At 40.4% G+C, this 13,750-nt stretch overlaps 1 protein-coding gene across 2 annotated transcripts in view; it reads left to right on the forward strand.

The window, feature by feature from the left end:
- cntn3a.1 (contactin 3a, tandem duplicate 1) overlaps window positions 1–13,750 on the forward strand; it is a 105,936-nt gene that overhangs the window by 46,163 nt on the left and 46,023 nt on the right. For both annotated transcript variants that reach the window (XM_041846303.2, XM_041846304.2), the window contains exons 5-8: window positions 3,164–3,259; window positions 11,279–11,482; window positions 11,742–11,844; window positions 13,439–13,623. In XM_041846303.2, coding sequence (XP_041702237.1) covers window positions 3,164–3,259; window positions 11,279–11,482; window positions 11,742–11,844; window positions 13,439–13,623 — 588 coding nt within the window. The remainder of the gene's footprint in view (window positions 1–3,163; window positions 3,260–11,278; window positions 11,483–11,741; window positions 11,845–13,438; window positions 13,624–13,750) is intronic.

The raw sequence follows: 13,750 nt of genomic DNA on the forward strand, positions 1-13,750 counted from the left end.
GGCTTGCGAAACTATTCACCCCCCCCCCTTGGCATTTTTCCTATTTTGTTCCCTGAAATTCAAATGGAATTTTTGGGGGTTTGTATAATTTGATTTACACAACATGCCTACCACTTTGAAGATGCAAAATATTTTTGGGGGTGAAACAAAGAAGAAATAAGACAACAAAACTGAGAACTTGAGCGTGCATAACTATTCACCCCCCAAAGTCAATACTTTATAGAGCCACCTTTTGCAGCAATTACAGCTGCAAGTCTCTTGGGGTATGTCTCTATACGCTTGGCACATCTAGCCACTGGGATTTTTGCCCATTCTTCAAGGCAAAACTGGTCCAGCTCCTTCAAGTTGGATGGGTTCCGCTGGTGTACAGCAATCTTTAAGTTTCTCAATTGGATTGAGGTCTGGGCTTCGACTAGGCCATTCCAAGACATTTAAATGTTTCCCCTTAAACCACTCGAGTGTTGCTTTAGCAGTATGCTTAGGGTCATTGTCCTGCTGGAAGGTGAACCTCCGTCCCAGTCTCAAATCTCTGGAAGACTGAAACAGGTTTCCCTCAAGAATTTTCCTGTATTTAGCGCCATCCATCATTCCTTCAATTCTGACCAGTTTCCCAGTCCCTGCCGATGAAAAACATCCCCACAGTATGATGCTGCCACCACCATGCTTCACTGTAGGGATGCTGTTCTCGGGGTGATGAGAGGTGTTGGGCTTGCGCCAGACATAGCGTTTTCTTTGATGGCCAAAAAGCTCAATTTTAGTCTCATCTGACCAGAGTACCTTCTTCCATATGTTTGGGGAGTCTCCCACATGCCTTTTGGTGAACACCAAACGTGTTTGCTTATTTTTTTATTTAAGCAATGGCTTTTTTCTGGCCAGTCTTCCGTAAAGCCCAGCTCTGTGGAGTGTACTGCTTAAAGTGGTCCTATGGACAGATACTCCAATCTCCGCTGTGGAGCTTTGCAGCTCCTTCAGGGTTATCTTTGGTCTCTTTGTTGCCTCTCTGATTAATGCCCTCCTTGCCTGGTCCGTGAGTTTTGGTGGGCGGCCCTCTCTTAGCAGGTTTGTTGTGGTGCCATATTCTTTCATTTACATTTTACATTTTAGTCATTTAGCAGACGCTCTTATCCAGAGCGACTTACAGTTAGTGAGTTTTCAATTTTTTTATAATGGATTTAATGGTGCTCCGTACGATGTTCAAAGTTTCAGATGTTTTTTTATAACCCAACCCTGATCTGTACTCCACAACTTTGTTCCTGACCTGTTTGGAGAGCTCCTTGGCCTTCATGGTGCCGCTTGCTTGGTGGTGCCCCTTGCTTAGTGGTGTTGCAGACTGGGGCCTTTCAGAACAGGTGTATATATACTGAGATCATGTGACACTTAGATTGCACACAGGTTGACTTTATTTAACTAATTATGTGACTTCTGAAGGTAATTGGTTGCACCAGATCTTATTTAGGGGCTTCATAGCAAAGGGGCTGAATACATATGCACACACCACTTTTCCGTTATTTATTCTTTTGAATTTCTTTAAAGAAGTAATTTTTTTCATTTTACTTCACCAATTTGGACTATTTTGTGTATGTCAATTACATGAAATCCAAATAAAAATCCATTTAATTTACAGGTTGTAATGCAACAAAATAGGAAAAACGCCAAGGGGGATGAATACTTTTGCAAGGCACTGTACAGTATGCACCTAGTTTCAGTGATTCTTTGTAAAATAAATATTTATTTTAATACTCACTTTGAGAAAGTTATATTTTAAGCGTTAATATTTTTTGTAATTATATACTGTGTTCAGTTAGTTCTTAAACCTTGTTAGTTCTGAATACACAGGACATGTTGTTATAAATCAGGGATAGGGAAAGGGATAGGGAAAGATAACTTTGATGATAGCAATGACTTTCTTTAACAAAGTAATTTCAGTGGCCTCTTAAGATTTGGTTGTTTTTCAAATCCACCTAATCATGCCTCTCAAATGCTGAATACTTGTGCACCTGTTTAAAAATAGAAACACACGTTGTTTTAATTGGACAGCCTAAACAATGTAAATGTCTAAATGTATGTTGACAGGTTAAAGAATATGGGAAATAAGAAAAACAGGCCTTTATAACAAAGTTATCCCATAGCCTTGAGGACATTCATTACTGTACCTGACCTCGCTATACTTTTAATAAATCAGTGGGCTCTGTTATTCCCAATTTACACTGCTTCCTAAAGCAGAACTAATCACCCATGTTATTCAAGACTTAGAATCGATCTAGAAGTGTTTCTCATAAATCTTGCTTAGGTGGGGCACAGATGTCCCTGAAGCATCATCCAGACATGCTGACATAGCCCTCCAATATTATACAGACTTCTCAAATGAATCAGTTAATTGAGGCATTGTTCTCATTAAGTTCATGTAATCATGGGGAATTAGTATTCTTTCTATTTACATTCTCTCTTGATTATGGCACTATAGGTTACATTGGTTTGCTATTTTGCAGTATAGGTTCTTAGAAATCTACAAGAGCAACAACAGCAGAGCAGGTTGTCAACAAGTAATTGGTTGCCATACACATGCTATTTCAATCTCAAAGCCGTTTAATTGTTGCTGGACCGTGTGCAATGAGGAACGCAATGAATGAAACACAGAAAGTGATAACAATACATAGTTTCAATTAAAATCACTCATGTGTGACTTATACTTGAGGAAGGGCTTTCCGCATGCCGGAGGTGCTTGGGATTGAACAGTTCTGTAAGTACACGGGCAGAAATTGTTGTCTCTCAAAGTTGTCCAAAGGTGTCGGATACTGCCATTTAACCCAATAAGGTAGATGCTCAATATATTACATAGGAGCTAGAATAATAAATTATTATATATTAATATAATAATATAGTAAAATTAGTGTTCCAAAATATTAAATTGTAGTCGTTAGAATAATCAATGACTCACTGTTAAAAGGGAGTATTAGACAAAAATACATGACCTGTGTTTGGGGCTATATCAAATTGTATAATGTCAAGTCACTGCATGGAGTTCCACACTACCGATGATCGATTAACTACTATGTCAATAATGGATTAGATAATGGCAATAATGGCTATTGCCATTGCTTCATAAATTCAGTAGAATACTGCTTGATCATTTTGGCTTATTCCCTTTGTCTTTCTGAAACAGACTTGGAGAATTTCAAGACACAGAGTCGAAGTCCAGTGAGGGTTCGTGAGGGCCAAGGAGTGGTCCTACTATGTGGCCCACCACCCCACTCTGGAGGTAAGAAATCCTTTGCGAAACACCTAATGACTGTGAAAGGACCAACTGAAAACTTGTTTAAGTGGCAAACTATTTCCATAAGTCATATGTAGGCCTACAATAAATCAATAAATAGCATGGGTATTAAATGAATGCTGGTGGGATGATGATCGGTGCTTGGCTGGCAATTATCAAATAAAAAGTATCTTGCTTTTCCATATCTCATCAATATAACCTACCCTGTCCACTTTATCAGCGAACTGTTGTCTAGAGGGCATGCGCCAAAACCAGATTGGGCAAGTATGCTATTTATCCCAAAACCATTGTTTGAAAAATGCAATGGAAACACATTGAACTCTTGCTTTTTATTCGGTACATGGAAATGTAAGTGCAAAAGTGCTTTTTATGTGCACTACGTCATCACGCACAACTTTTATCCGCAACAAGTCAGTCTGATGGAAACACAGCTCCGGTGGGAAAATGCGCAAATGCAGATTTTAGAATATTTGCGTTAAAATTTTTCGGCAATTGGATGGAAACAGCTACTGAAATACATGGGATATAATCAGAAAATAAACAATTACACACAATTTAGATAAGAAGACAGAAGTTGGGTATGGGGGATTTATTTTATCTCTAAGTCCTGGCCTGTGGAACATAGAGGAGGTGGGTGCTGCAGGTGGTTCTGCCTGTCACTTGTCCTCAACAAGCAAGTAACCAGTCACGGAAGGGGGACTTGTAGAGAGAGATTGCAAAATCCAGGCACAGCTGCTCTCTTTGCTCTTCAAGTGTTTGCAGTGCCAGTGTCTCCAGTGCATCCATGTACCTCACATATGCAGTGCCCAGGATGATGCGGCAAGCACACATTTGGATGTGCTCAAGCTGGTCTGAGAGGAATTGGGATAGTAAACTATTCCAAGCTGTGCAGGCAACTGTTGTCTTACAGTCAGAAAATACACTATCTTCTTATTTTAGTATTTACAATCTATGCACTTCTGGATCAATTAATACATTTTCTGACTGATTACAATTTACATTTGGTGTCTTGAGGTTTCTTATGGCCTATTTTAACATAATAAATGCATTCATTTTGCAATGTATTATTTATTATGGAATATTTACACAATTTAAATATCAACAGTCAAAATGTCAGACATGGCCATTCTAGTAATTATAGAATTCCGGCGCTCAGAGGGTTAATGATTAACTAGAAATGCCTCGAGAAGGCTTTGGGATTTGAGTGTGGCCAAGACCCAAGATGCTATACAGAGTTAAAGAGAAATCACGGTGGCACTCTTTTTTTTTTTTTTCAGAGCCTGTGCATTAGGGTGCCTGCCTGTCTGCACTCATGTCCTCTACTGCTCTCTGAGTGTCTATCTGGATGTCTGTGTTCAGACCCAGACCTAATGCACCTGACCTCCTTTTCCTAATGGAACTAGACCTTTTAGATTTACTCAAGGATGAAATCACTTGTTCTCCTGACACAAATCAAGGTAGCTAGCAAGCTACACACATGGCTTGCAGATTTTATCCTCTATCAAATATGATATACCTGTATGAAACAATGCCATATACAGTTGTGGCCAAATATACTGGCACCCTTGCATGTATTATTGGCACCCTGGAGCTAGTACTTTTGTTACATACACAGCCTTTAGCCAAAATAAATGCCAACAAATGCTTTTTGTAGCCATCAATGAGCTTGCTGCACCTTTCTACACTTCAACAGCAAACTGCTCTAATTATTCAGTGTTTGAGGGGTGCCACCCACCAACTGCTGTTTTCAGATCTTGCCATAGGTTTTGGATATGATTTAGATCTGGACTCTTCGCTGGCCACACTAGAACAGTCCAGTGAGTCTTCTTCAACCATTTCTGGTTGCTTTTTGATGTGCGTTTGGGATCATTGTCCTGATGGAAGACCCACAACCTTCAATGGAGACCCAGTTTTTGGACACTGGGTTAATCTGCTGATTTCATGATGCCTTGCACACATTCAAGGCCCCTAATACCAGAGGCAGCAAAGCAACCCCACAGCATACTCAAACCTCCCGATGTTTGATTGTAGGGAGGGTGTTTTTTTAATTGAATGCTTAATTTGGGTTTGTGAACTGTATTGCCAAAGAGCTCTAATTTAGTTTCATTGCTCAACAGAACATTTCCCCAGGATTTAAGCTTGTTTAGGTGGGTTTTTGAGAAGTTCAATAGGCTTTCTTGTGTGTCCTTCAGCAGGGTGGTCTTCCTATGTTTACCAACGACCAAAGGAAGCATTCAAAGAAAATAACCCCTACCCTACAATCAAACATGGGGGAGGTTCAATAATGCTGTGGGGTTGCTTTGCTGGCTCTGGTACAGGGGGCCTTGAACGTGTGCAAGACATCATGAAATCAGCAGATTATCAAGGTGTTTTGGTGTGCAATGTTCAACCCAGTGTCCAACAACTGAGACTCTGTTATCGAACCTCCCCCATAACCTTCAACTGAGTCTCAGTTGTTGGACACTGGGTTGAACATTGCACTCCAAAATGCCTTGATAATCTGCTGATTTCATGATGTCTTGCACACGTTCAAGGCCCCCAGTGCCAGCAAAAGCAACCATTGGTAAACATAGGAAGACCCCCCTGCTGAAGGAGACACAAGAAAGCCTGATTGAACTAAAATTAGTATGATATATTATGTTTGGTATAGTTACATACAGTGGGGAAAAAAAGTATTTTTGAGAAAAAAATATCCAGAAAATCACATTGTAGGATTGTTAATGAATTTATTTGCAAATTATGGTGGAAAATAAGTATTTGGTCACCTACAAACAAGCAAGATTTCTGGCTCTCACAGACCTGTAACTTCTTCTTTAAGAGGCTCCTCTGTCCTCCACTCGTTACATGTATTAATGGCACCTGTTTGAACTTGTTATCAGTATAAAAGACACCTGTCCACAACCTCAAACAGTCACACTCCAAACTCCACTATGGCCAAGACCAAAGAGCTGTCAAAGGACACCAGAAACAAAATTGTAGACCTGCACCAGGCTGGGAAGACTGAATCTGCAATAGGTAAGCAGCTTGGTTTGAAGAAATCAACTGTGGGAGCAATTATTAGGAAATGGAAGACATACAAGACCACTGATAATCTCCCTCGATCTGGGGCTCCACGCAAGATCTCACCCCGTGGGGTCAAAATGATCACAAGAACGGTGAGCAAAAATCCCAGAACCACACGGGGGGACCTAGTGAATGACCTGCAGAGAGCTGGGACCAAAGTAACAAAGCCTACCATCAGTAACACACTACGCCACCAGGGACTCAAATCCTTCAGTGCCAGACGTGTCCCCCTGCTTAAGCCAGTACATGTCCAGGCCCGTCTGAAGTTTGCTAGAGTGCATTTGGATGATCCAGAAGAGGATTGGGAGAATGTCATATGGTCAGATGAAACCAAAATATAACTTTTTGGTAAAAACTCAACTCGTCGTGTTTGGAGGACAAAGAATGATGAGTTGCATCCAAAGAACACCATACCTACTGTGAAGCATGGGGGTGGAAACATCATGCTTTGGGGCTGTTTTTCTGCAAAGGGACCAGGACGACTGATCCGTGTAAAGGAAAGAATGAATGGGGCCATGTATCGTGAGATTCTGAGTGAAAACCTCCTTCCATCAGCAAGGGCATTGAATATGAAACGTGGCTGGGTCTTTCAGCATGACAATGATCCCAAACACACCGCCGGGCAACGAAGGAGTGGCTTCGTAAGAAGCATTTCAAGGTCCTGGAGTGGCCTAGCCAGTCTCCAGATCTCAACCCCATAGAAAATCTTTGGAGGGAGTTGAAAGTCCGTGTTGCCCAGTGACAGCCCCAAAACATCACTGCTCTAGAGGAGATCTGCATGGAGGAATGGGCCAAAATACCAGCAACAGTGTGTGAAAACCTTGTGAAGACTTACAGAAAACTTTTGACCTGTGTCATTGCCAACAAAGGGTATATAACAAAGTATTGAGAAACTTTTGTTATTGACCAAATACTTATTTTCCACCATAATTTGCAAATAAATTCATTAAAAATCTTACAATGTGATTTTCTGGAGAGAAAAAATCTCGTTTTGTCTGTCATAGTTGACGTGTACCTATGATGAAAATTACAGGCCTCTCTCATCTTTTTAAGTAGGAGAACTTGCACAATTGGTGGCTGACTAAATAGTTTGAATCTCATCATGGACAACTTTAGCATTTTAGCTAATTAGCAACTTTTCAACTACTTACAACTTTTTAGCTACTTTGCAACTACTTAGCATGTTAGCTAACCCTCCCCCTAACCCTAACCTTAACCCTTTAGCTAACCCTTCACCTAACCCTAACCTTAACCCTAATCTCTAACCCTAACCCCTAGCCTAGCTAACGTTAGCCAGCTAGCTAACATTAGCCGCCTAGCAACCTAGCTAGAATTCGTAACGTTCATACGTTTTGCAAATACTTAACATATAGTACGTTTTTAAAATTCTTAACATATTCTACGTTTTTCAAATTTGTAACATATAATACGATTTGTAATTCGTAACATATCATACGAAATGGGTGATGGACATCCACAAATTAATACAAACCATACGAAACGTAACATATCATACTAAAAGGAGTGTCTTGGATAAAAAATTATACGAAATGCTCTGAGACCAGGTTGTGGCCAAAGGCTGTGCAACCAAGTACTAGCAGTACCTGCAGTTTAATATTTATCCATCCTCAAACCATTAAAAGGAAATTGAAGCCGCTTTTCATAATACATCAGCTAAATGGAACCACAAAGGAAACCCTGTCAATCCATGTCAGTCCATGGTGCATTATTGACTAACCACAGAAGTTCTGGAGTGACTCAGCACACTGCTCCTGCTTTAACTAGTCAATTAGTAACCTTTTAGTTCCTCTTATTCCTGTTTGTCACCCCCTCGCACGTTTGGATAATGTTGTTTCAAAAAACAAACATAAAAAATGCATAGACTTGTCAGGATGAGCACTGAATGTATTATTAATAGGTGAAGAAGATCGTACGCCTGTATCTCTGCAGCAGATGTATCAAACCTTGATGCTACAAGTCATGAATACCAAGGTGATGCTCAAAGGGGGCCCTATACTACAAATGTGTATTTATCTATTCAACATAAGCAGTGTACTGGGTACCTAGCTACATACCTACATTAAATGTGTAGGCCTACTGTAATAGTATTGGGATGCAATCATAAGCACTACATAAAAAGTTAATCAATACTAATGTGCTTATGGCAACAGTTGTAGGAACCGAATACATGGGATGTAATATAAACAATGCAATTGTTCATTGATGAATGTAAATGCAATAATTACATACTTTAACTTTGGCCATACTTACATACCACTCTCCAAATAATAGTCAAGCAATCACTAGATTGGAACTCGTCTCTGTAAATCACAGGAGGCTGCTGAGGGGAGAACGGCTCATAATAATGTCTGGAACGGAGCAAATGGAATGGCATCAAACACATGGAAATTATGTGTTTGATGTATTTGATACCATTCCACTCATTCATTTAATGAGAGCACAGCTCATTTCACAATTATTCCCAATACTACACTGCAGAGTAATCTATTAAACAGGCTTTACCAACAGGAATGATTGCTTTTGGGACAGGGAAACAACTTGGTCCAGAGCAATCTATCCTGAGGGATATACTACGACGCTAGCTAGATCTACTCAGGACTCAAAAAGCCACACACTGCAGCCCTTCAGGACCTATGAAGAACATTGACTCAGTGGAGGCTCCTCAGAGGAGGAAGGGGAGGATCAGACTACTCAGTGAATTTCATACAAATAAAAATAGTGAAACATTTAAAAAATGAAACTTTTTTAGATAAAACTATATCAAATATATTCTCATGTCACCAAATAACTGATTAAAACACAATGTTTTGCAATGACAACAGCACTCTGTCGGGTAGCACCATGGTGTAGCCAGAGAACAGCTATTTTCCGTCATCCTCTGGGTACATTGACTTCAATGCAAAACCTAGGAAGCTCATGGTTCTCAACCCCTTCCATAGACTTACACAGTAATTATGACGTCTTCCGGAGGACATCCTCCAACCTATCAAAGCTCTTGCAGTGTGAACTGACATGTTGTCCATCCAATCAAAGGATCATATAATAAATATAGTGCTATAAGCATAAGCTACAGCTAGCTAGCACTGCAGTGCATGAAATGTGGTTGACCCAGAGAGAGAAAGACAATAGTTGAACAGTTTTGAACAAATTAATTTCTTCACAAATCATCAAGTGATAGATTTTAAACAAATTGAACACCATGCCATGATTAGATAGTGAGAAAAAAACACATATACAGTGAGGGAAAAAAGTATTTGATCCCCTGCTGATTATGTACGTTTGCCCACTGACAAAGAAATGATCAGTCTATAATTTTAATGGTAGGTTTATTTGAACAGTGAGAGACAGAATAACAACAAAAAAATCCAGAAAAACGCATGTTAAAAATGTTATAAATTGATTTGCATTTTAATGAGGGAAATAAGTATTTGACCCCTCTGCAAAACATGACTTAGTACTTGGTGGCAAAACCCTTGTTGGCAATCACAGAGGTCAGAGGTTTCTTGTAGTTATTATTATATTATTAAGTTTCTTGTACTTAGCCACCAGGTTTGCACACATCTCAGGAGGGATTTTGTCCCACTCCTCTTTGCAGATCTTCTCCAAGTCATTAAGGTTTCGGGGCTGATGTTTGGCAACTCGAACCTTCAGCTCCCTCCACAGATTTTCTATGGGATTAAGGTCTGGAGACTGGCTAGGCCACTCCAGGACCTTAATGTTCTTCTTATTGAGTCACTCCTTTGTTGCCTTGGCCGTGTGTTTTGGGTGATTGTCATGCTGTAATACCCATCCACGACCCATTTTCAATGCCGTGGCTGAGGGAAGGAGGTTCTCACCCAAGATTTGACAGTACATGGCCCCGTCCATCGTCTCTTTGATGCGGTGAAGTTGTCCTGTCCCCTTAGCAGAAAAACACCCCCAAAGCATAATGTTTCCACCTCCATGTTTGACGGTGGGGATGGTGTTCTTGGTGTCATAGGCAGCATTCCTCCTCCTCCAAACACGAGTTGAGTTGATGCCAAAGAGCTCGATTTTGGTCTCATCTGACCACCACTTTCACGCAGTTCTCCTCTGAATCATTCAGATGTTCATTGGCAAACTTCAGACGGGCATGTATATGTGCTTTCTTGAGCAGGGGGACCTTGCGGCCGCTGCAGGATTTCAGTCCTTCACGGCGTAGTGTGTTACCAATTGTTTTCTTGGTGACTATGGTCCCAGCTGCCTTGAGATCATTGACAAGATCCTCCTGTGTAGTTCTGGGCTGATTCCTCACCGTTCTCATGATCATTGCAACTCCACGAGGTGAGATCTTGCATGGAGCCCCAGGCCGAGGGAGATTGACAGTTATTTTGTGTTTCTTCCATTTGCGAATAATCACACCAACTGTTGTCACCTTCTCACCAAGCTGCTTGGCGAAGGTCTTGTAGCCCATTCCAGCCTTGTGTAGGTCTACAATCTTGTCCCTGACATCCTTGGAGAGCTCTTTGGTCTTGGCCATGGTAGAGAGTTTGGAATCTGATTGATTGCTTCTGTGGACAGGTGTCTTTTATACAGGTAACAAGCTGAGATTAGGAGCACTCCCTTTAAGAGTGTGCTCCTAATCTCAGCTCGTTACCAGTATAAAAGACACCTGGGAGCCAGAAATCTTTCTGATTGAGAGGGGGTCAAATACTTATTTCCCTCATTAAAATGCAAATCAATTTATAACATTTTTGACATGCGTTTTTCTGGATTTTTTTGTTGTTATTCTGTCTCTCACTGTTCAAATAAACCTACCATTAAATTTATAGAAAGATCATTTCTTTGTCAGTGGGCAAACGCACAAAGTCAGCAGGGGATCAAATACTTTTTTCACTCACTGTATATAACGTTTTGGAATATAACTCTTCATATATTTATACCTCCCCCCTCTTTCCACAGAGCTCACCTTCACCTGGATCTTTAATGAGTACCCATCCTTTGTGATGCAAGACACTCGTCGCTTCGTATCTCAAAAGACGGGTAACCTGTACATTGCCATGGTGGAGCCATCAGACGTGGGCAACTACACCTGTGTGGTGACCAACACAGTCACCAAAAGTAGCATTCAAGGCCCCCCCACCCCTTTAGTGCTACGTATCGATGGTAGGGCTCTCAACCTGTACCACTGGTGTACATTACACATTCTGTATCATTACACGATTTCCAAACAGTAACATCATCATTTTTTACATTATTGTGTTCTTCAGTGAAGAGGTTTGTAAATAAATAACATAAGCGAACAAACCACAAATACACTTTCCAATATTACAGCTCACCCACCTGAACTGGAATGCCTCATTTTGAATGATTTGTTAATTATATGTGTATTATGTGTATTACCTGTTTGTTGATACTCCTTTAGGTGTAATGGGTGAATATGAGCCAAAGATTGAAATCCAGCTTCCCGACATCATACCTGTGGCCAAGAGTTCCACTGTCAAACTGGAGTGTTTTGCACTGGGAAAGTAAGTCCTAATCTGTATCACTCTAGAATAACAGATTTAAGATCATAACGTAAACTCACTTCACAGTAGAGCTGGGTCGATAAACTGAAAATTACAGACACCGACATTGCCTTCCTCTTATCAAAACAATTTTGCTTACATCGGTTATTTTCAGTGATTAGGCTACACAACGTTCCTGCAGATTTTTTGGGTTCTAAAACCATTATTTGGTCAACGGTAGTGTTCATTAACCTGCTTCCAGCAATTTTGACATAGCCAAAAAAAATACCAGAAGGCCTATGCTAGCAATTGTTGCTTGATGCCCTATTACTGGTTAGCTTGCAAAGTAAACAGTTTATATTCTTGATCGGCAGATTTTTGGAGCTGCATATTTACTAATGGAAATCCTCTCTACAATTTGACGATTGCGCTGCACCCTGTTCAGCAATCTGCTATCTCACTTGACCTGTGTTGATTAACAGTTTTCCAAGTCATCAGTCTCAAGTCAAGTCTTGAGGCTCCAAGTCCAAGTCAAGTCTAAAGTTATTTTATTTTCTATCAAGACGAGTCTCAAGTCAACAAATTTGTGACTTGAATAATCTATGTTTTGTGACTCGAATCCACACCTCTGCCTATAGGCCTACCAATGGAATGTTTTTGTAGGACATTACATTTACTGTTAGATCAATTACATGGCTATCTAGCAAGAATATCATATTTAGAGTTAGCAATCTAGCTAATGTGTTTTTAGTTCCCACTTCCTCAGGTGATGAATTATATAGCATATACGTAGGCTATAGTCCATAGGTTATAGAAGATCCAGGCAAATTCATCTCTAAATAGCCCAAACGAAATCTGATCATTCTGGATACTATTTTGACATGTTGCACATTAAAATATCAATCATGGATTCCCTGAACATGTTAGATGAAATAGCTAAGTTCTTTCCTGCATTACTTCTTAATGACACTGGAAAAAGTTAGTCTAGAGCACTGCCACTAATGGAAAGTAACTGTGCATAAAAAAAACATATTTATTGTTATTGAGCAAAATATCATGATATTACTTTTTTGTCCATATCACCCAGCTCTACTCCAAAGCTTGAAATGACTCCACTTGTGTTGTGGAATTGCTAGGTTTTTCTTGGTACAACTTGGTAGTACGTTGTCAAGTGGGCAGTCACGTGTGTTTGTGAGGCAGAGGACCCTGGTTCGACCCATTGTACGAACAGTGTACCCAGATGGGGAGGAAGCTATACTGCTAAGCAGACACGCTGTGGTCCATCACACTAGTCATGAAACAAAATTAACAAGATGTTAAGCCTTGAGCACACTGTGTGATATGATTTATAGAGCAGTGTTTATTTAATTGACAAGACAGCATTGGACAGGGAAGAGTTAATTTGCTGGCTGGTTTCTCCTCTCAAAGACCAGCCCCTCCTTCCTCAATTTGCTGTAATATCAGCGAATCACATTCCATATTATCCTTCCAGCCAATTAACTATTTTCAGTCCAACTGGCCGGTTAAATAAACACATTTACAAAAACAGAAACATTCACTTGAAAAGTGCTATTCAGGTTTTTACATTGCATTCTCTATTATTGTGTGTAACTAGCCCAGTTCCCACCATTAGCTGGAGAAGAGTGGATGGGGTAGCAGTTGGCCGAAAGGTGGACGTGAACAAGGCCAGCGGAGTGCTCGAGATCCCCTACTTCCAGCAGGAAGATGCAGGCCTGTATGAATGTGTTGCCGAAAACTCCAAAGGGAGGAACTCGGCTAAAGGAAAGCTCTCTTTCTATGGTGGGTAAGAGTTACTGGGGGTTTTGTGTAGAGTTGTGAAGAAAAACAACTGGGGAAAAAAACAATGGAGCCACTTCATTTGGTATACCATGATGGAGTCACAACTTAATTTCCCTTCTCTTTCAGA

The sequence above is a fragment of the Coregonus clupeaformis genome, chromosome 24 (genome assembly GCF_020615455.1).
Source record: "Coregonus clupeaformis isolate EN_2021a chromosome 24, ASM2061545v1, whole genome shotgun sequence".
NCBI classification, from domain to species: domain Eukaryota; kingdom Metazoa; phylum Chordata; class Actinopteri; order Salmoniformes; family Salmonidae; genus Coregonus; species Coregonus clupeaformis.